At 33.7% G+C, this 22,282-nt stretch overlaps 1 protein-coding gene across 1 annotated transcript in view; it reads right to left on the bottom strand.

The window, feature by feature from the left end:
• FLT1 (fms related receptor tyrosine kinase 1) overlaps positions 1-22,282 on the bottom strand; it is a 172,510-nt gene that overhangs the window by 102,317 nt on the left and 47,911 nt on the right. Inside the window, exons 7-10 of the mRNA XM_023499591.2 lie at positions 19,831-20,005; positions 18,467-18,584; positions 14,098-14,267; positions 13,517-13,676 (exon numbers count right to left, since the gene is read on the bottom strand). Coding sequence (XP_023355359.1) covers positions 13,517-13,676; positions 14,098-14,267; positions 18,467-18,584; positions 19,831-20,005 — 623 coding nt within the window. The remainder of the gene's footprint in view (positions 1-13,516; positions 13,677-14,097; positions 14,268-18,466; positions 18,585-19,830; positions 20,006-22,282) is intronic.

Below are 22,282 nucleotides of genomic sequence, written 5' to 3'. Positions count from 1 at the left end.
AAAGGAGAAAGAACAAACTACCCATTGAAACCTTGCCAGGATGGATTGTGAGTGGCTCTTAGAGCTAAAATATGTTAGCCTATTGAAGGGTCAAGATATAAACATTTTTTTGCTACTGTAGATATTGTGTCAGAATATTCAAGACAAATGTATCTGAGCCATTAGATTAATAGAATTTATTTTTTAAAAAAACTATCTTCCCTGCACATTCTTTAAAAACAAATAATATATATTCTGTATGCTGGGAGATAATGGTGGGGAAGAACTGGAGAGGGTGTGGAAGTAGAGAGAAAATTTAGGGAGGGATGCTGGGTTGGAATAGATCCTACTTTTTTTCTCTAAGCAAAAGTTCTGGAACTTCAGAGTGGCCAGTACAAGAATCAGGCTTAGACTGTAGAATCTGGAGCAGTGAGTTCTATTCTACAGTAAGGGAAGTTTTGTGATTCTTTGGGTCTTATAAAACTTCAATATGTCTTCTCTAGATGAGGCAGGGGGGTTAAATATGTTTCAAAGGATCAACATTTTTGGTTCCATTTTTTTGGTCAATGGTGAAGGTGACCATGGGTCCTGACCCATCTCTGTTTAGATAAGAGCCTTTCGTGTTCTTCTTGGCATACATTCTTTCCTGCTCTAGTCAACCTTCCAGCCCATTCAGACTCTGAATAAGATTCTGTCTTCCCCAACCCTTCCTTCCTTCCTCCTTTTTTTCCCTTTTCTGTTTGATTCTATCATAAACTTCAATAGTCCCAGGGATTTACTTTTATCTTCTCAAAATCTGAGTCATTGCCAGTGTGTCTTTCATCAAGTATGGGTAATGTTTAGACTGGAAGAGTATAGACTTGAATTTCAAAACAAAAGGACCAACACATTCTTTCCCAGTACTTTGGGGGAAAAAATCCTGGACACAGGATCAGAAGATTTGAGTTTAGATTTGGCTCTGATACCTATTAGCTCTGAGATGAAGAACAAGTCATGTTGTCTCTATAAAGTTTTAGTTTCTTCAGTTGTAAAACAAAAGTGGTAATACTCACGATACTTACCTCATGGGTTCATTGTGAGGAACACATTTTGTGAAAGGTAAAGCATTCTATGAACAGGAATTGTCATTACTTTTATTTACTACAGAAATTGGTTTTAACTGGGAAAGGTATTAATGAAAAAACAGACTTTGATTCAGGAATGATTGAAATAGGTAGGAGGTTATCAAATGATGAATCATTCCTAATTTTTAGCAGATCTGAGATAAGTAATTGTGTTTGATTACTTCCTAAGAAAAGACATCTCAGGAGGAATAGGTAACTGTCTTTTTCTGTGAATTATCCACAATGAAGAAGTCTGCTTTCATTCAAGGAGATGTTTTATATCCATATCCAAGTTACTAGCTAACTTGCTTCACATGTTTCTGGATAATTCATTCTTTTTGTCCCTTTTGAACTGTGGCTGTAAGTGGCTATAAACAATCTCCCTTATTCCTTTAACACTTTTGAGAAGAATTCTTAATAAAAAAAACTTATTGTTATCACTGTGGGTAGAATGCTGGACTTAGATCTAGGAAGACCTGAGTCTGAATTTTGCCAGATACTCTGGTCACCTCTCTCTGCCTCAATTTCCCCATCTGTAAAATGGGAATAATAAGAACATTTACCTCATGAAGTTGCTGGAATATCAAGTAAAAAAACATGGAAAATTCTATAAACCTTAAAGTACTATTTAAATATTATGAGATTTTGATTAGGATGATGATATTCAAGTCCTAAACTATCTCTGAAGATAAAGAAATAAATTTATTGAACTATGGTATGGTAAAAATGGAAACTTCAGTCATCTAAAAAGTAGACTTCATGTATTCAGGACTGGATAGTTTCCATGAGCAGGTTGGTTAAATTCTTATAATGGCAAATTAGTAGGGCACCGTTGTTTCTTATTATTATTCCATGAATAGTGCATAAAGGCTATCTTATAAGTCACTGGGAGAATAACTGATTGTCCTTCCTCCCTCAAGGATGGCTCACAATTTCACCAAAAGTATAGAAATATAACACACAATTGTATGGAAAATGTTTTTACTAAAAAGATATAATAGGACCATTATTTTCTAGCTTAAGACTTCAGGCTTAACTTGCTCATGTGGTTTCCAATGCTTTCTTTTGAAACATGGTTACTGAGTTAGAAAAGAACTCATTATCAGTACAAGAAGGGGAAAAATAAACAAATGAAATACACATGTAGTTAGAATTTTCAAAAGGCTTAAGGAAAGCAAATGATGGAAGTTATGTTTTGATTTGTGGTGAAAGGAAGGATAGAATCCTCTGATAGCTCCCTAGAAACCTCAGAATCTTTCTCTCCCTACTTCTTTTTACACATGTTAAGTCTTCTAAATATTACTCAGTAAGGTTTGCTAGGTTACAATGAATCCTGAGTCTTCTTGGTATGTGGTAAATAGGAGATAACTAAATTCCAAGAGAATAACCTCTGTATCATGAAACATGAATGGTCCATAAGAGACAAAAATAATGAATTATCCAGAAACATGTGAAGCAAGTTAGCTAGTGACCTGGATATGGATATAAAACCTTTCCCCTGAATGAAATCAGACTTCTTCATTATGAACAATTCACAGAAAAAGACAGTTACCTAATTCCTCCTGAGATGTTTTTCCTTAGGAAGTAATCAGACACAATCACTTATGTCAGACCTGCTAAAATTAGAAATGATTCATCATTTGATAACCCCCTACCTATTTCACAAAGGTGACATGGCACCTCTATTAACATGACAAAAGTGGATGAAAGTAAAAGGTCATCTTATAGATGTTTGAACAAACTTATCACAACAGTTTCTATTTGGCAGTGATAAAATGAGGAATTCCAATATAGAAACATACATTTATATAATGATATATACAATGATGCTGATGTAGGGGAAACAGTCTTCCACCTTGATAGCAACAGGTTTCTAATTGTTCAATGAGAGTGTCAAACATTAAACTCATGATTACTGTAAGTGTTTCAATTCAATTCAACAAGTGTTCACAGCCCACATATTACATAAGAATAAAGGTACAAGACATAATTCTTGCTTATAGTTTCATTGAGAAGGTGTCATAGATTCATGGGAGAAAAACCCAGAGAACAATACAAGAAGGTAAATGGTAAGCTGTCTAATATAAGCAATAAATTCCAGGGAAGTCAAACTTAAAAAAAAAAACACATTGTAATCCCAAGTAGTTAATAAGCAAGGACTTCCTGGAAGAAGTGGAAATTGAATATGCTCTCTTATACATCAATCTGCTCCAGTGTCTGAAAAATCCATTTTAATTACTCTGTGTGAAAAATATAGTCTCTAGAAATCTCTCACTCTGTCAGAATACATATATGCTATATAAAAGGGTTAATCTTTAAGTTTTAGTTGACTAGTTTAGATAGTTTAGATAGCCACAAAGAGGTACAAGGCTTGAAGAGATAAGACAAAGATCAGGCTAGTTTTGATGGGACTTTGAAGAGAGAGCATGGGATGCTACTGTAGGAGGATAATGAACATTGAAATGGGAACAGTGAATATCTGGGAACAGAATAAAGTTGAAGGCTGGGTATGGGGGTTGAGTGGTGTACATGATAAAACAAACTATGGAATAAAAAAACAAACTTCCTCTATGTCACAATTTTACCTAGAACTTTTTTGATAATTGTATCTATAAAAGAGACTCTAAGACAAGAGTTACTAACTCCTCCCTTTTTTTGTCATGGACTCCTTTGGCAGTCAGGGGAAGCCTAAGGATCCTTTCTCAGAAGAATATCTTTTAAAACTATGGTAAAAAAAAAGCAAGTTTAGTGAAAAAATAAAATTCAATCTTCTTCCTATCGATATTCATGGACCCCCTGAAATCTATCTACTATGGAGAATGTCTATAAACAGGCAGGTCTGACCACTGTACCACTGCTCCAGGCACCCACTAGTTACAAACCATGGATGATGGACTAGCATTTAAAATCCCCAGGGAGCTTATCATGGAATTCCTGAGAATGAAAATGCCTCAAGAAGCTTCTCATCAATATCTCAGCAGCTATGGTCTATCATGAAACCATGGCTCCAAATGGCACCACATCACTGAAGAATGAAATTAATTCCAGCCTCAATCTGGAGAGTGAGGGAATTTTGACAAGATAGCAGAAAATGCTCATTTTTCATATGCCTAAAAATTGACAACATGGCCTACAAAGCATAGAGAATGAATGAATTAGCATTTGTTTAAGAGCTTGCTATGTAATAGGCATGGTCTAGCTTTTAAGAAAATCAAGTCTATAGTCAGAAAAATGAGACAAGGCTAGAAAGACAAAGTGGTACCAGACTGGGAGTAGGGATAGGTATTGAATGTGAAGTTGAGGAGTCTAACTGGTACTCAGTAGATAACAGGAAGCCATAATTGGATTGTTTTGTACAAGGAAGGAGAATTCAGTAATGTGGGAGAGTAACAAGATGAAATTTAATAGGGGAAGTAATAATGATAAAATTCAGGGAAACAATACTAGTCTGGGTCTGATATGACAATGTCATAATTACTCATTCCATTTACACCATTACATTATGTTTGTCTGGCACCAGCATGAGAACATCCCACTTACCACAATCACTAACAAATGGAGGAGACCCAGTCAAAACTTTTCAATGCCATACATTGCTCCACCTCCCTCTGCTTCCCTGTACTCACTCCATTTTTTCTATGCCTCTGGCTAAATGTTTTCTCCACTCCATGATCATGCCAGAAAAATTTTAACAGGCTTTATTTACTTCTGGTAAATGTTACATGTCAACTATCTTTCTTATTTTTCTTATCTGTAAATGCCCTCCTCAGATGATCCTAATATACCTTCCAATTCATCTAAAAATAGGAGCATCACTGGGCCCCTCAAAGTACTCCATGCACCCAATACCTCTGCTGATGTTTTACAGAACTGAGGGTTTTCTGACCTCTGGTATAGGACATTAATTCCTGGCAATAAATTGAGAGGATGAGGCTTTACTACAGGGCATCAAACACATCCACACACTGAAAAAAATTACAAGGAGAGGACTGTACTGTTAGTTGAAAATGTCAAAACAAGTCCAATTCAGTATATTCAACCACTTTTGACTCTCTGCATTCTGGAAACTGGTTTGATTTCAGCCAAACTCATTGGGTTTGGATTGGGTTTTATCCAACCTGTATTTTCCCCAGAGAGTTTATCTCGATAGTAATTTTGGGAAGATATCCCAAACTTTCCTCAGTTCTGAAGGTAGTAGAATCTATGTCAATTTTAATGTCTTTTGGTTAGTTGATTGCCCTGGGCATCCTGGACCAAAATGACCTGAATCACTGGAGAGGCCTCTAGAGTAGATTTAGTTTTTTTAAAATTTTGTACTTCAATTCAATCTGCCAAATAGTTAGTTAGCATCTACTGAGGGATACAAAGATGAAGAAAACATAATCTTCATCTTTAAAAAGATTAAATCTAGTTAGGGTGATGAGAGATAACTAACAAATATGAGAAATATAAGTGCTTCAAAGAGGTATAAAAAATTGCTATGAGATATTGGGGGGGGGGGGGAAATGGACAGTTCTATGGAGGAAGTAACTCCTGCATTTGGATTTGCAAGATGGGTAGGATTTCAACATGTAGGGATAGAATAAGGAATTTTTTTAATCTGAAAGGCCTTCCATGACCAAAATGAACCTGGTTTTGAACAAGGTCAGACCAGACCCTCTTTGAAATATGAAACTAAGAAGACAATAACTAGGCCTATTTCTTATTCTTTTTTCATCTTCTAAATGCATAAAAGTCCACTTCCTCCTAAGACAGGACAGAGAAATTATGTCAAAACTGTATCCTAAACACCATAGTTCTGGGGACAATAAACTTTATTAGTTGCAATATTTTTTTGTTTCATTTTGTAAATAATTTCCCTCATGTAGTAATTTCCTACATTGTCTAAATATCTTCTCCCAAGTAATTAACTCACTGATTCAATACGAAGGTATTCACTCAACTCCTCCCCCTTTGAATAAAGATAGATTTAGAGATACACAGAATTCTAGTATCCTATTCCCCCATCTCCAATGCATCTTCCCACATTCCATGTCATTATATTCCAATGTTCCCAGTCCTGGGAAGCTCCACCATTCATGGCAGCAAGTTCACCATTCAACCCATACAAGATAGAATTTGCATGACTCAGACTTTTTTTGTTGTTTTATTTAAAGGACACAATGAAATCTTTTATAGCAATTACAGGAGACAGTTAATTCATTAGGAATAATTGTTTACCAGACTCACTCTATCAATGTGAGGAGAGCTGAAAAGCAGGAAAGTAGCAAATCACACTTGGGCACAGAAAATTGGCAAAGAGGCACTGGAAAATGGGCTGGAATTCTGTTCTCAGGGCTTTTATGAAATATTAATAAGGGTTCCTCTTTGGGACATTCACATTGCACTGCATGCACTTCCTCACCCAGTAATTATTTAATAGGCTGCAAGAAGTTCCTCATTAGTAAGTGAACATCCACTTTTGGCTTGGGATGAAAGACTACTGTATAAGATAGTTTTATTTGGTTGTTTGCTCAACACAAAGTCCTGGTAAAGCATTCTTTGGTGAAGTGGTCTTTAAAGTTCTCATTTGACTCAAGGTTTTGTTTTGTCACAAATTAAAATTCTTTATAGCATGCTTAGTCTGAGTCTACATTCTCACTCTCAAACACATGCTATGTACTATACATTAACAGCTCTGTGTTTGTATGCGTGTGACCTAAAAAATATATTAGAAATGCTAAGTTAGAGGCCATATTTGTCATCTTCCTAAAAAGTTTTCTTCAATTACCTGTTTCCCTTTGACATATGATCTACTTGTATACCCAGGAAATGGTAACTTTTGAGGGAAAGTTTTTAAACAGAAGAACATTCATCTTGCAGATGGAAAACAGAATTGAAATTAAAACTGTCACAACAAAAAATGAAACATCTAGGCTTACAGAAAATATTTTGATTTTTCCAGCAAATTTCAAATGAACTACAATTAACATTTGTTTTTGTCTTGTTAATTTTCCATAACCCCCTTGATGCTTACCATTATGTGTATCCCCAGTGATCCATCCCAACACATTGCTAATGACTCTGGCTTTCCATTCTTTGTGAATTTGCTGGTATAAACAATGCAGAAATGTAATTAGACTAGCTCTGTACAGAATCTCTGGTAGTATTTGCCTTTCTTATATCTAGTCACTAATAAGGGCAAAAAGAAATAAAAGCAAACTATTATTTATCAAAGAAAGTATTTTCCTAGATTCTACATGAAGCCTGGACCAGTGTGATAAAGTAGACAAAAATTGCCCTAAGAATGGACTTTTAATATTTTCTACCATTTTCTATCTTTTTTAAGTGCCTAACTCATGCAGTTATTTCATACTCCAATCTTCTGGAGATCAAGTGCATCCTTGAGATTCAAAGTATGTCAATTTTCTTAGAAAATCTACCACGTTAGCTGAAAAAAATCTAATAAAAAAGTTGTTAGCTAAGAATCAACTGAATTCTTACTATCTGGATGCTTGGATTCATCATCTCATGAGCAAAAGATTAAGAGAAGAAACTAAGGAAAATTCTACAGAAGACCTGACAGAATGGATATATATATATATATATATATATATATATATATGTATATATACATATACATACATATATATACATATATATGTATGGAGATATATATATCTATATATATATATCTATATCTCTATATAGTATAGTAATCTTTAGTGCTAAGGAGCTAAGGTTAATAGCCACTGGCAGGATCAGGAAAGGGTCTTTAACTTCTGAGCTCATCCATGTAGAAAGTTCAAGATGCTATAAGAAAAAATAGACTAAAACCCCAACTACCATGAAGAAAGAAAATTTCAGGACTATATGACCTGAAGACAGTGAACTTTGGAAAAGAAAGTACATTAATAAAAAGTTAACAATCTGGAGTCAACCAATAAAGATGACCCATAGAGGATTCCTAATATATTCAATACACTGGATTCAATACAAGGATGACTTAGGGGTCCTTGTTCTTATGCCCAAAAGAAGAAAAGTGAATAAGCTTTTCATAGAGAACTGGGCAAAGTCAAAGGAATTGATGTGGGCTAAGACTTGGTCCTACCAACCGGGGAGGACTCACTCACAGGCCTACCTCCAGGCCGCAACCTTTTGGCCATGGTCACTTTCTTCTCAGCACTCTTTCCTAATGTTTTTCATGTGGGAAATAGAAATAAATGATTGGAAATAAGAATAAATTGGAAAGACTCTAATCTCTGTTCCAACCAATAATTTACCTTCTTTCTAGTTGTTATTTCCATAATTTTCATTTTGTAAAAAATCTATCTATATAGATAAATATTTAAAAATTGTATTTTCCTTCAATGTACAATTTTCCCAACTCATTATATTCCTAATGTTTGCTATTATGCTCACTTATGATATGCATGGCAACTTGCCCCACATTTCCCACAATTTATATTCTCAACATTTTCTGTAAAACCAGTCCTCAAGAGAAGACAGAGTTTCTTTGTTGAGACACTAAAAAGCTTAGCACTTTTAAAAGAGATGTTGAGCTCCTCCTCTTTCCCCTTTTATCATCAAAACAATTTCCCTTTTGTATTGATTCACAAAGATTCTGTATTCATAAATGGATTTCATTTTTCTCATTTGATATTGACAAGAAATCTATGGGGAAGTTGGTCCATATGATATCTCTACATAGCAATTGCACTTGAATTAGCAATTGAAATAGGATTTTAGGCAAGCCTCTTAAATCTTTAAGCAATCCTTCTTCATCTTCCCTCCAATTCCCTCTCCAATTGTTCCTTCTTTCCAGAGTTATCTTCTTTACACATAAATCTGATCATGTCAGTCTTTGCTCCAAAATCTTCAATGCCTACTGAATCAAGTTCAAAGTCACTTGTTTAGAATTCAAGGGCTGCCATAAGACTTAGCATGACATGATATTTTCAGGGTTCTCTAATATTTATCTCTCACATGCAATTCATACTCCAGCCTAATTAGCTTACTTTTTCTCCAAACACATACCATGCTTTCCTGTGTTTGGAATATGGCTCGGCTTTATGCCCTCTCTTCCTTCCCTGATCTCTTCATCTTTAAACTACAATTCAAAAGCCACATCCTATAGGAAACTTTCCTTGATTGATTTCCTTGAATTGCTCTCAGCCCTCTGAATGCACTTTGTTGCAGTATGTTGTAAGAGGAAAGAACACTGCATTTGAAGTCAGTATAGATCCAGATTATAATCTTGCCTCTGACACTCACTAGAAGTGTGAACATAGACAACTGACTTATCTAGAGGCTCAGTTTCCCCATCTATAAAATGGAGATAATAATGGTACATATCTCATGAGGTTATTGCATATAGCTAATGAAATAATGTGTGTATAGTACTTTGCAAATCTAAAGATTTATAAATCTTATCATATGTTAGTGTCATCTCCCTATAAGTTTCTTGAGGTCAGTTTCTTTTGCATGTCACCTAGAGCTGAATGTAATGCTCTGCATTTAGGAAACTATTAGTAAATAATTGCAATATATAATTATTCTTAAGCTAACAATAAGGAAGTTGCTTAACAATGCTTTTTTAGAAAATTTAGAAATTTAGAAAATTAGAAAATTCTACTAATGGTTTGGGATGAGAAAAAGATAAGAATATTCAGTGTTACATAGAGCACACATAATTATCTAATTAATTTCTACTGTCATAATTAATAATATTTGTTCCTTTACTTCTAACTCAACATTCAGACCAACAGAAAATAAATTTTATTGTATATTGTCTCTCTTTGCTCATTTGCTCAGTGAGTTTAAAAATAAGTTCCCCCCTTTTAAAATGTCCAGTTCTAATGCCTTATAAAAACATAATATTAGGAAAATGAAAAACCACAATAATATTAATTCAGTCAAAAATTAATTAAATAAGATATGTTACTTAATAAAAGAATGCAGGATTTTTTTTTTTTTTTTTACTAATTCCACAAAGAAAATCCAGATGGGCAATATTAAGATAATTTGGAAAAGCTATTCCAATATTTACATGACTTCACAAAACAATGCAAATTAGGCTAAATCTATAAATCTTTCTGATTATAATCTCAAAAAACTTTACCACATTCAATTAATCAAGAATTTTGCCTTTCTGAAGAAGGTATCTGAGCTTCTAGTAAAAATTAATATATTCAAAATGTTAAAATATTTGCCCATCAAAATGGAATTAAAATGTAAGAAACAACTAAAAACTACATGAACAAAGAGAATATAAAGATATATATCTACTACTTTCCTTCATGTTATTTTAATTAATATTTTAAAAAATTAGTGGAAGAGCTCAGAAGATACTGCAAAAGGGTGAAAATCCATTTCCAGAAGTGATGCCTCAAATTGAAATGTTAATATCAGCTTACAATTGAATTTAAGCATAATTTTTTTCTGAGCTCTCCAATGGATTTCCTCTTAATACTTATAGTCAGCATGGAGAAGCAGCTGGTGAAGTTGGTTCCCCAAACTTCAGAGTAGATCATAAAAGAAAATTTGCAGAGAAAAAAAGTTACTCCTAAACACTTGAAAATGAACAAATTCCTCCTTTTGGCGTGTTTCAAGAATTCTTACTTTGATTTTTTTTTTTCAAATTTGTTGGACAATTTCCCTACCAAAATGGTACCATATTTATGTTTATAAAAAGAACAATTTAAAATTATATAGGAATGGTTTTCTTTATAGCAAATGATAAATGACACATTTTGTTGCCTCTTAGGCCTTAAACCAATGAGAATATTTTGATAGCAATTTTAGTATCAATCCCAGAATCTCAACAAAATCAAGTGAGACATAGAAAAACTGTTAATGTCAGTTTTCTCTTTTGGTAGATTTGGCCAAAAAAATGGAGCAGTCAGTTCCCCTTGCCCAGAATTTCACATTCTATTCTTCAGATTGCTTGTTCTGGAAAAATGTATGATCCTTGAACTAGAATTACCCACAAATAGTACATAAAAATGGACTTGAAATGAATAAAATACCATACCAGCCAAATCATCCAAGGACAAGATAAAAAGACTTTAGTACAATTCCCCATCAGGAAATCCTGGCTTCTTGATGCCAAGTATTAACACACACCTCCCTCCTTAGGGATTTTTTTCCTTTTCTAATAGAGACAGTTATAGTTTATAGAAAACCAAAACAGACACAAACATGCCTCTAGAGAAAAACTGCAAATAATAGTCTGTATTCATTACAACTCATGAAATAAATATTAGATGTCCCTTTACTGTCCCCTTCACACCCTCCCACACAGTTGCCTTTATGTGTACATACTGACTATTAGTTTAGTAATGTAACACTCTTCTCCCTCTTTACCCTTGTCCTAAATCTCAAAACCATTCCATGTTTTCACCCATCCTCTCTGTGAGGAAAAGGAAGCTATTTTCCTTGTTAAGGCTAAACCTTTTACTTGTGCTTACCTACTCCCATATCTTCTGGGAGCCTATTCTTCTTATCATTTATTTCCCCTTGTTCTCTCTGTTAGTCTCTCCCCCCTCTACAGCACTGCTATAAATATGCTTATATCTCCCTTTCTTTGAAAACAACATACAAATAATCTTAAATTCGTTCATTTCAGGGCTTCAGTTTTCTATTTTTCCTTCCTTTTAGTACCTGCCAACCTTCTAGAAAGAACTGTCTACACTTAGCGTCCTTCAATTCTTTATCATCTACTGTTCTATTGAAATAGCCTTCTTCAATAATACCAAAAATCTCAACCACTCTTCAGCTTTCTTCACCTGCATTACATTTTCCTGAATAGTGCTGCCTTAATTGTTATAACAAAAAAGATGAAAAATGAGTAACTTTCACATAAAAGAACAAGGCTTTTCAGTTTAGAGAATATTTGTCATTACCTTTTATATCACCTACCCAATTCCACATATACAACTCTTCATGAATTGAAGTTGGAACTTCATATCAGCTTCTCAAAAAAGAAATGGCTTGCTTTTCTGTATGTTCTTCTGACCCACTTCAACCATTCACAATATACTTAACAAAGAAGTTAACATCAAACAAAAAAGGCTTCTGGATGTCACTTAACTGTCCTAAAGCCTAGACATCTAACTTATTGGAGGAGAGGAGATACAACACATTTATGCCAGTTTTTTATGGGCAGCAGATTAGAAGCAGAAACATTCTTCCAATAGCTAAAAGTAACAAGAACGTAGACACAAGGAAACCAAAGAACCAAGGAAACAATTAGCATAAAAGTATAACAGTTTTAGGACCATATGGGATGGAGATGAATGATTCTTCTATATGCCTCAGGAGCTCCTGAGGGCAACACTGTGTTGCAAAGCAATGCTATTATGAAGATGACCCTAAGTCACCAAAAAAGGATTAAGGCGTATTTAGCACATATCATTTTGGACATTAGGGTAGTATGGGAAGATTCCCAACAAAAACTGTGAACATGATGGCAAAATTTTGTTATTTTAAAAGTGTAAGTTTCAGTTATTGGGAAAATTCATTCTTGTGAAGCAGATACTCCATCCTCTGACAAATGAGGCATTCCCAGACTCACCTCCTAACACAGAAAAACACCTCATAGGTAAAACTTAATGAGAAACTATTGGAGCAAATCCATTGAATTTTAAGAGGGAAGAGACTGCATATATCTAAACATTGCTTTTAGTGAATATTTATATTTTAAGAAAATGTCAAACAATGAAATTTCTTTTAAAATGTCAAAATGAGCAGAAAAATGGTAAACCTTTTACATGTCTTGTGCTGTAGGAACTTATAGGATGGCTTTACAATAATCATTCAAACAACATTTATTAGGTAGATAGTAGGTACAATGCACTAGATGCCCTCAAAGAACTGACAATCTGTTAGAAGAGAAAAGATGTAAACATAAAAAAGACTCTGAGAAAGTATTTTTCATTCTTTAAGCTTCATAGCAAATATGTCTCATATTCTAATTATATTTTTGGGAATTCCTTTGTAAAAGCAACAACCATCACCAAAACCGTATCTCAGAATAAAGGCCAACATATAATTCTGCTCAGCTTAAACATACAAAAATGTGGTTTTTATCTTGAATTTGATTATTAACATATCTCCCCACTCTCAGGACACAACCAAAGACAGTCCTCATAAGAAAAGGTCAAATGATGGAAAGCAGAAGGTAAAAGGGGAAAGATTTATAAATTGCATCTCATATTCCTGAATAACTGGAGAGATCACTGCAGCAGCCACATCATTTTCTGCTACATCTCCTTTCTCATCTAGCACAATAAACAAAAGGGAGTAGCTTTATCCAAAATATACTGAAACCATAAAAATTTGTTCATTTAAAAAAATTTATAGTACCTGCAGATTCCATTTTTATACAGAAAGGAATTCCAATCCCAGGTGCTGATGAACCATTTAAAAATACGGATGTAAATAAATGTCCTTACCTTGTTTTGGAATGATTTTGGTTACAAGGATGCCAAATCCACTTAATTGTAGGTTGGGGAACACCATAAACAGTACAAGTCAGACTCTGCTGGCTACCCAGTGGGTAGAGATTAGGATCTGGGAATGATGATACAGCTTTTTCATAAATTTGGGGTTTCACTGTAAAGAATGAACAAGGCATGTCAACAATTTCTATAATCACATTCTCCTGGGTCATAGAATAATAAAAGCTAATAATAATAATATCTAACATAGTGCTTTAAGATTGTAAAATGTTTTGCATATATTATTTTATTTATACATACTGATAGATGATCTCACTTCATTCCTCACAACCACAAAATTTGTGAAGTATGTATAATTATTATGATTATCTATAACATTCCTAGTGGTTGCAAAATTAGGGAAAACAACAAGAACAACATCCTAACAATAAAATTCTCATATTTTCTAATAATGTTATTGTAAAAGAAAGTCTGAGTAGATTCAATAAATATTTTTTAAGTTTAATTAATAACACAATTACATTTTTCATTTGATTTTTTTCAACTAGTTAATTAAAAACCAATAAGAAACCTACCATTTACAATGAGAGTGGTTGTTAGATTTTTGAAAATTTTTGCTTGTTTTAGGCTCAGCAAGATGGTATAATCTCCTGCATCCTCTTCTGCCACATCCTTGATAATTAGTGAATAGCCATGGGCCACATATCGAGCACATTTCTCAGTAGCAGGTAACCCATTCTTTAACCTGTGATTCAGAGAACTATCATTAATAAAATCCCAGCTTATTCTATGACTTTAGCTTTATAAACACCAAACACTAAACTTGTTCATGAGTTTCATCATATTTATAAGTTCTGAGGCCTGGAGAGTGGACACACTGACCAAGAGAATCAGTCAACTCAAAGCTTGGTAGAAATTTTAAGGAAATTCAGTAGAGCCACTTCTGCACAACATTCTCTTGCTCACCCTCATCAATCTTCTCTGACAAACCTGCCTGTTGTTCAAAAGGCAGCACATTGAACACCAGAGATCAGCTTCAAGGAAATTGTACTTAATTATCCAGCTTTTTCTTCTTGAATTCTTACCTGAGTGAACATTTATATAGCTGTTATCCATTTCACTCTGTGGTATTTAGCTGATTTCTGTTACATCATTCAAAGCATTTAACAGATGACAAAATAAAGAAAGGGACTCTTCTTTTCTCTTCATTTAGAAATAAATTCCACAAATATTTAAATGCCTACTGTGGACAAGACTAGAGGGGAAGCATTTATGGTATTCAGAAGTGAATAAGATGAAAACTCTATCCTCAGATTGGTAGGAGGAACAACATACCTGAATAACCATGGTGAGGGGGCTGCTCAAGAAAAGTACATAAAAGAAGAGGGAAGTTTTAAAGGATAAGAGAGGTGGAGGTAGATCATTGCAGCTGAGATGATAGGAAAAGTTCTGAAAGAAGGTGGTTTGAATTTAGTTCTGAAATTTACAGAAGATTCCAATAGATGGAGAGGTATAGAGCATTCCAGGTTGAGGGAATATTATGAATGAGACAGTAAAGGACACGCTTTGTTCTAGGAGTGAGGAATAATTCACTTTGAAGGCTTAAAGGGGGATGTGCAAAGAAGTAGCAGTAGGTAAGGATAGAAAAAGTGATTAGGACAGACTGGGGACAGTCATATATGCTGAGCTGAGGAGTTCATATTTTATTTGCTGGAAATTAGAAGCTGTTAAAGATTTTTAAGTAGGGAAAAGATATCATCATAGCTATATTTTAGAAGATTAAAAAAGGCTAATCTGTGGTATAATATATGTGACTTTGAGTCAGAAAGATCTGAGTTCAAATCCCAGAAATACAAATTAGATCAAAGATCCTGAGCAAGCCTCTCTGTGTCTGCTGCTTTCGCTATTGCTCTTTCTTCCTCCTCATCTTCCTTTCTCTATACATTTCCTTCTCTTCTTCATTATCCTGGATGTCTCTCTCCTCATCTATCCCTCTTCTTCCCATCTCTCCTTTTTTATTTGGGGCAAATGTTATTGCTTTTTTATCTGTAAAGTAAGAAGACTGGCCTGAGATGATCTCTAAAATAAATGATTATTCATCTTACCATATATTTTTATTATTTACAACTAAGTTTACCACTAGCAGAGTAGTTATAGATTTCTAGGTAGCTCAGTGAATAGAGGAGGGGGTCAATTGACTGGAAGATGAGTTCAAATTTGGCTTCAGAGCTCTAATGAGAATCACATAATATTTGTATTGTACTTATTAACATAGTGACTTGCATATAGTAGATACTTAATAAATTTTTATTTCTTCCTTCCTTCTGATCTGCACATTGGTGGAAGAATTTTACTCACCAGGAGTATTTCTATATCCATGAATATTCAGTTCAAGTTTAAAAAAAATATTATGGAGGTAGAATGTGAGGAACTGGTGGAAAGAGCCAATGCAGTTAGTAAGACACTATATAAAAGAAGACTATGAATTCAGGTGTGACATTTTCTTTTCTCACTCAATATTAATCAGTTTAGGAAGAATTTCATTCAGAAATCTGAAATGAAAATGCATGATGGACCAGTGAAAAGGACATTCTTTTAAGACAAATATTCACAAAGTCTATGAAGAAATAAGGCTATAATCCTAAAATATATGTTTTTCTAAAGAGGATGTGCCTTACTTGGGAGGTATGATTCCTTTCTTACTATGTCCATATTCTGGATTATACACATGAATGTGTTGAGTAAAGTGTTGGGCCTCACTATAACCTAATTATAAAGTGTCTCATTTGGGCCTGAGGTATTTTTCTGATTCCATTATGTTTCATAAACTATACAGAGGCTTCTGTGAGCTCTCTTTCAACCAGATCATAGTTCTAGAAAAAATTAAAAATTGACCTTCCTATTGTGTGTGGGCTCAGGTAATGTTTTGTAATGTCAATGGTAATTTTAGCAGTATCTATTATTTCTATATTTTTACAGTACACTATTTTTATTCACACAGAGATAATTTGGTTGGGTCACATATTTTGAAGATGCTTGAGGAACAATATTAGCTAACAGTAATGATAGACTATATTTTAAAAATTCCTTACTTCAAATAAGAAGATAACATCCCAATACAACTATCACATATTATACTGGAAAGAGAACTGAAACAAAAGTTAGGAGACCAAAGTCCTGGTCTGATTTGGGGCAAATATCATTGCTTTCTTATCTGTAAAGTAAGAAGACTGGCCTGAGATGATCTCTAAGTATCTTTACAATCCAGTGTTATGATTCCACCAAAATGTTCAGTTCTAAAATGCATTGTACATATGTCCTACAATAGTCCATCATTTGGCATAATATGAAATTACTGCAGCTGAATAGGCTAATAATTTATTGCCCTGAATAACTTAGAACTGAGGAATACTTAGCTGTTCATAATTACTTTAAACATATTATATAGATGCAAATAAATTCTTACAACTAAATGTCAGTACTGAATTAATTAAAATTTAGTAAGTTATATTTGCAGCTGGCCAACTTCACTTAGTTGGATTATTAATTACCCCTCTTGCTAACTTAAACATAAAGCATTAATTTTTTTCAAATCACTAGTTCACCATTTAGTTACTATAGAACTGTAGCATTTGGATACAATGATTTAAGATACCTCTGAAATTATTAGGTAGGAAAGCATGAAGACTTGTACTACATCTACCATGTACATGGCACTGTGCTAAGTGTTTTTTATAAATATGGCCTCATTTGACAGAGATATGATTGAGGTTGCTATCTAGGGGAAATTGAAAGTAAAGGAAATTTATTATTTGATCAAATAGTAAAGCAAATTGACTGATTTTTAAAAGATGCTAGGGAATAATATTAAACTTAGATTCACTGAAATAGAATTAAGAAAAGACAATATTTTCAATTCAATATTTCCCTTTAACTTCCTGTGTGAATTGCTTAAATACAATAGGACAGCATTTTTTAAAATTTAGAAGTCTACATTGATTTTTGAAGCAAAATTGAACTGAGGAGAACATGTATTCCTGCTTCCTTAATTAATCCCTTGTTAAAATGCAATAATTTGATCTAAAGATACTAGTGTCAAATATGATTTAACAAAATAACTTGAGATCATAAATAAATTACATTTTTGTGTAAAGGTGTTGGACTAAAGTTAAAAACAAAAAACCAAAACCTAACATTGCTTAAGGAGTTTCTGATTATTCTGTCTTTAAGCCAAAACATAACTAGCTTAAGTGGGTACTTAGCTCTCCTTGAAAATTAATAGTTCCAGCAATTCTACGAATGTTTGTTTTTCTTTAAAATAAGGCTATTAATTCACATTTATATAATTAAAGTTTGCAAGACACTCCTCAGGTCCTCACAGCATATCTGTGAGGTAGGCACTGTCATTACCTTCATTTAACAGATGAGGAAACAGACTTAGAAGAATTGATGTCTGGTGTGGTTGAAACCTGATCTTCTGATCTTCCAAGTTTGGGTCTCTATCTATGATAGGACATTCCTACTCAGGTTTAAATATTGGATTGTGCCAAATATGAAATAATTATTTTAGTATCCTTGTTAGAGGAAAATCTACTTTTTTCAGAATATAAGCTATGTTAAAATCACTGACATACATGCAGTCCAAAGAACAATGACAAGATTTCCAGATAAAATTGTTTAGAATGAAGCTAACAGGCTTGATGAGTAGATAACAAAACAAATGATGACTGAAGAAATAAAACTAATCTTTTGACCCTATCTTATCCCATTTTCTTTATTGTCCTTCCTCTTTTGCTTCCACATAGGGTCCCAGCTAACTAAAGTTGCTTTTGAGTGACTTATCTTGATTTTTTTCCCCCTCAGGAACTTAAATCACTGAGCTTTGTGCATTCCTCCACCTACAAATAGCTTTTAAACTGAAATGAAGAATAATTGTGTTCCTACCATACAACTTCTGGTGAGGGAAATGCCTTCACTTTCATGGAAAGCCGATAGGACCGTTTGCCTGCTATCGTTTCAAGCACCTGCTGTTTTCGATGTTTCACAGTGATGAACGGTTTTTCTTTGAAAGAAGAAGTGATTGACATATTAGTAAAATTTATATTTATTTCAAATAAATTTAGTGTCTTCTTCAAGGAGGCTGCAGAAAGATATCTGCAAATGAAGTTGAGATTATGACTGAACCAATGAATCAGTGCAAATTCTTGTGGTCAATATTCACAACAACAGTGATAAATTATATGTGCATCGGCCTTTTTTGACTCTCACATACATTACCTCATTTAATCCTCATAACAGAGCAGTGGAGATTGCTCATTGGGAAAACATCTGAATTTCTTTTCCCTCTTTCTAGCAAAATGCATCATATTTGTTCTTTTTTTTTAATCATTTAATTTTCAATGGAAAAAAAAACAAGCATTTTCACAACACAGTATAATTAAAAAAAAAAAAAGATGATTTCCACATGAAACTGCAAATCTACTATTTGTACTATTTGTTCTTAATTGGAGAAGTGGTTGTTTGCACAGAACTTAAATAAATTAAAGGCAGAAATAGTCATGGACAAAAATAAGTGAAAATCTTGAAACATTGATACCATCACAGCAGAAAAGCTAGTGGACATTTTGGGTAACAGTTGAAGCAAGGAAGAAGAGAATGGTTGTTTTAGAAATCTCTGGACAACTGATAAGAAATGAAGAGACAGGATGGAGGAGAAAGCTAAATTGAAAATTGAGAGATGGTCTTTTACTCTTCTCTTTTCAATTTTTTCCATCCATTAGCATATGTAGAATGAGAACAAGGAGTAGAATCTCTTTTGTAGAGTCTTAATTGCATTTAACTTGAAGCTCTTCTATTTTAGAACTTGAAGAATATCATAAGAATTCTCCAAAAAAATTAAAGTTGAAATGATTTAGTATTAATTCTAAGTAAAAACTCATTACTGAGTCTGCAATTGCCAAGGAAATTTTTGCATAGACAATAAAGAATAAAATTGATGTTTTCTTTTGCTTCATTTGATGATTTCACAAATAATTAAATATTTCATATGAAAATTTTATGTCCTAGCTGAATTTTTCATTATTTGAAATTCATAAAAGGAAAAAAAGGCTTTTTGCTCAGTTCAAAGGGATCACATTTTCAAGAATTTTGAATGCTATTTTCATGTGCTTTTAAACTAGCAAGCTTGTATTTATTCATATCAGCATGATTTGCAACCAAAGGAAATAGATAGTAGTTCTACAGATAAGCAAAGATTCCACAGTGATTACAAGCAGGATGTGTGTTGGTCTTTCTGAAACATCTCTTACCATATACATGCACTGTAGTGTTAGCAGATTTGAAGGATGGTCCACTCTTCACTTGACATGTATAAAGTCCTTTGTCTTTGCTTTGCACTTTGTCAATAATAAGAGTGCTGTAGAATACATTGGCTTGGGTATTACTTGTATCAAACCGGGGAGTTACAGAAGCTCTTTTATTTGCCTAGAGAGAAAATAGTGGTTTAGATGCAAAAATAATACTTAATAATGTATTTAATAAACACATACTATTCAAGTATAGTATTAATTTCAATATATTTTATTAGCTCTTTTTTTCAGGAAAACATTTAGGTGTTGAGGGAAATGAAGGATATAAGAAAGTGAATTCAACTAAGGCTAAACATATTATTAATAGAACTGATAATGTATGTTTTATTATTGTCTTGCTCAATGAATCTGCTAGTTTCTCCCCAACCAAATTAAATGGGTTTGAGAAGATTGTGCACCCATTTGATAGGCTCCAATTGCCCCAGGCAGATAGCACTAGACTCCTGAAGTGAAATTACTCAGATTCTGAGAAGGGCTGTTTTCTTTTCCTTTCACAATCCCTGTTTTTAAATTTATTTTCCATATATGTGATTTTTTTTAAAAAAGATTCCATTTTACAAAACAGAAGAGGTCATTTTCCCTACTAATGGCCTGGCACTGAAAAAATCTAGGAAAGTAGTCCAATTGATTATTTGGGCTCAAGGCTTGCTCATTATCTTGTCCCCTTTCACACCTTTCAAGTTAGCTGACCCTTTCGCTTTTCACTAGAACTCAATAAATATTTTTATTTCTGAAAACAGAAACATGAATAGGATATTTTTTTCTCTTCCTGCTCCCTTCTTGGTTTTTCAATTAATTGCATAGAAAGCATTCAATAAAATGTTATCAATAACCTTAGCCTAAATTTCTCACTTTACTTTAAAGGAAATTGAAGTTCTCAAATGATTCATTGAAGGTCATAAAACATGTTAATAGAAGTAATGAGAACAGAACTCAGGCCCTTGGAATATATTCTTGGGAAAATTCCATTTAATTTTTAAAAACTTAGTGATTCAGATGAAGGCAGAGATGGTATCGTCAACAAATTTGTGAATAGTATAAAGTTGGGAAAAATAACTCTGAACAACAGAAATGGGATCCAAAAAGATCTTAGAGGTCTAGAACAATGGATTAAATCTAATAAAGATGGAATTTAACAGAGATAAATGCAAAATCCTACACTAGGATTCAAAGATTCAAATAAAGAAGCACAGATAAGGGAAATGTTTTAGATAACAGTTCACATAAGACAAGACCTTAGTAGACTCAAAGCTCAATATAAATCCACAAAGGGTCATTTCCAGTAGAAACATGAATTTGACCTTCAGCTGAATTAGTAAAGTCAAAGTGTTTATACTGAGGGAGTTTATATAGTAGCATTATTCAGGAAGAACATTGACATGCTGAGAGTACTTCCAGAGGAAGGTGATCAAGATAGTGAAGGGACTGGGAAATGGAAAATGCTGAGCCAAGAGAAAAGAAGACTTAATGGAGACATGACAATGCCCTTCAAGTATTCAAAGTGCTGTCATGAGTAAGAATGATGAAACTGGGTCTGCAGGGCCCCATATGACAGAGCTAGGAGTAAAGGGGATATATAGCAGAGACAAGTTTCTGACTCATAAAAGGAAAAAACATAACAGCCAAAGCACTCCAAAAATTGAAAGGGGTATCTGGAGTAGTGAGTTCCTTATCACTGGAGATCTTCAAAAAGAATCTACCAAACGTCTTATTGGAAATGCTACAAAAGGGATTCCTGGTCTGATATAGATCGAAAGGATGATTTCTGAGTTCCTTTTTATGATTCCATTTCATTCAACACTAAGAAAGCACTGGCTTGAATTTCACTCCTTTCATTTAAGTGAAATGATGATATTAGAAAATAACCATTATTGTGTCCTCTCCATTTTTCTACTTTAAAGGGTAGATAAATACTTAGTTTGAAACTGCAAGGCACTTTTTACACTTTTTTTGTTGCTAAGTTATTAAACTTCTTGAAAGCAGTAGCACTAACCAGAGACTCAAACATGAGTCTTTCATACAGAATGCAATCATAAGTTAACTTTGTGACTAAAAATATGAGTGATATAAAAAATGGACATGCCTTAGATTATGATACCTAAATCTTCCTGACATGAATATTGGTAGCCAGAATCCCTGAGCTTTTCTCCTCTGTCCATTTTGTTGTTATTGTTCAGTTGTTTTTCAGTCATATCTGACTCCTCATCACCCCATTTGGAGTTTTCTTGGAAAAGATAGTAGAGTGATATGTCATTTCCTTCTCCAACTCATTTTGCAGATGAAGAAACTGAGGCAAACAGAATTAAATGACTTGCTCAGGGTCACAAAGCCAGTAAGTGCCTGAGGTCAGTTTTGAACTGATAAAAATGACTCTCCTTGACTCCAAGCTTGG

Source organism: Sarcophilus harrisii, chromosome 3 (genome assembly GCF_902635505.1).
Source record: "Sarcophilus harrisii chromosome 3, mSarHar1.11, whole genome shotgun sequence".
Taxonomy (NCBI): domain Eukaryota; kingdom Metazoa; phylum Chordata; class Mammalia; order Dasyuromorphia; family Dasyuridae; genus Sarcophilus; species Sarcophilus harrisii.
This window is presented reverse-complemented; position numbering and strand designations above follow the sequence as displayed.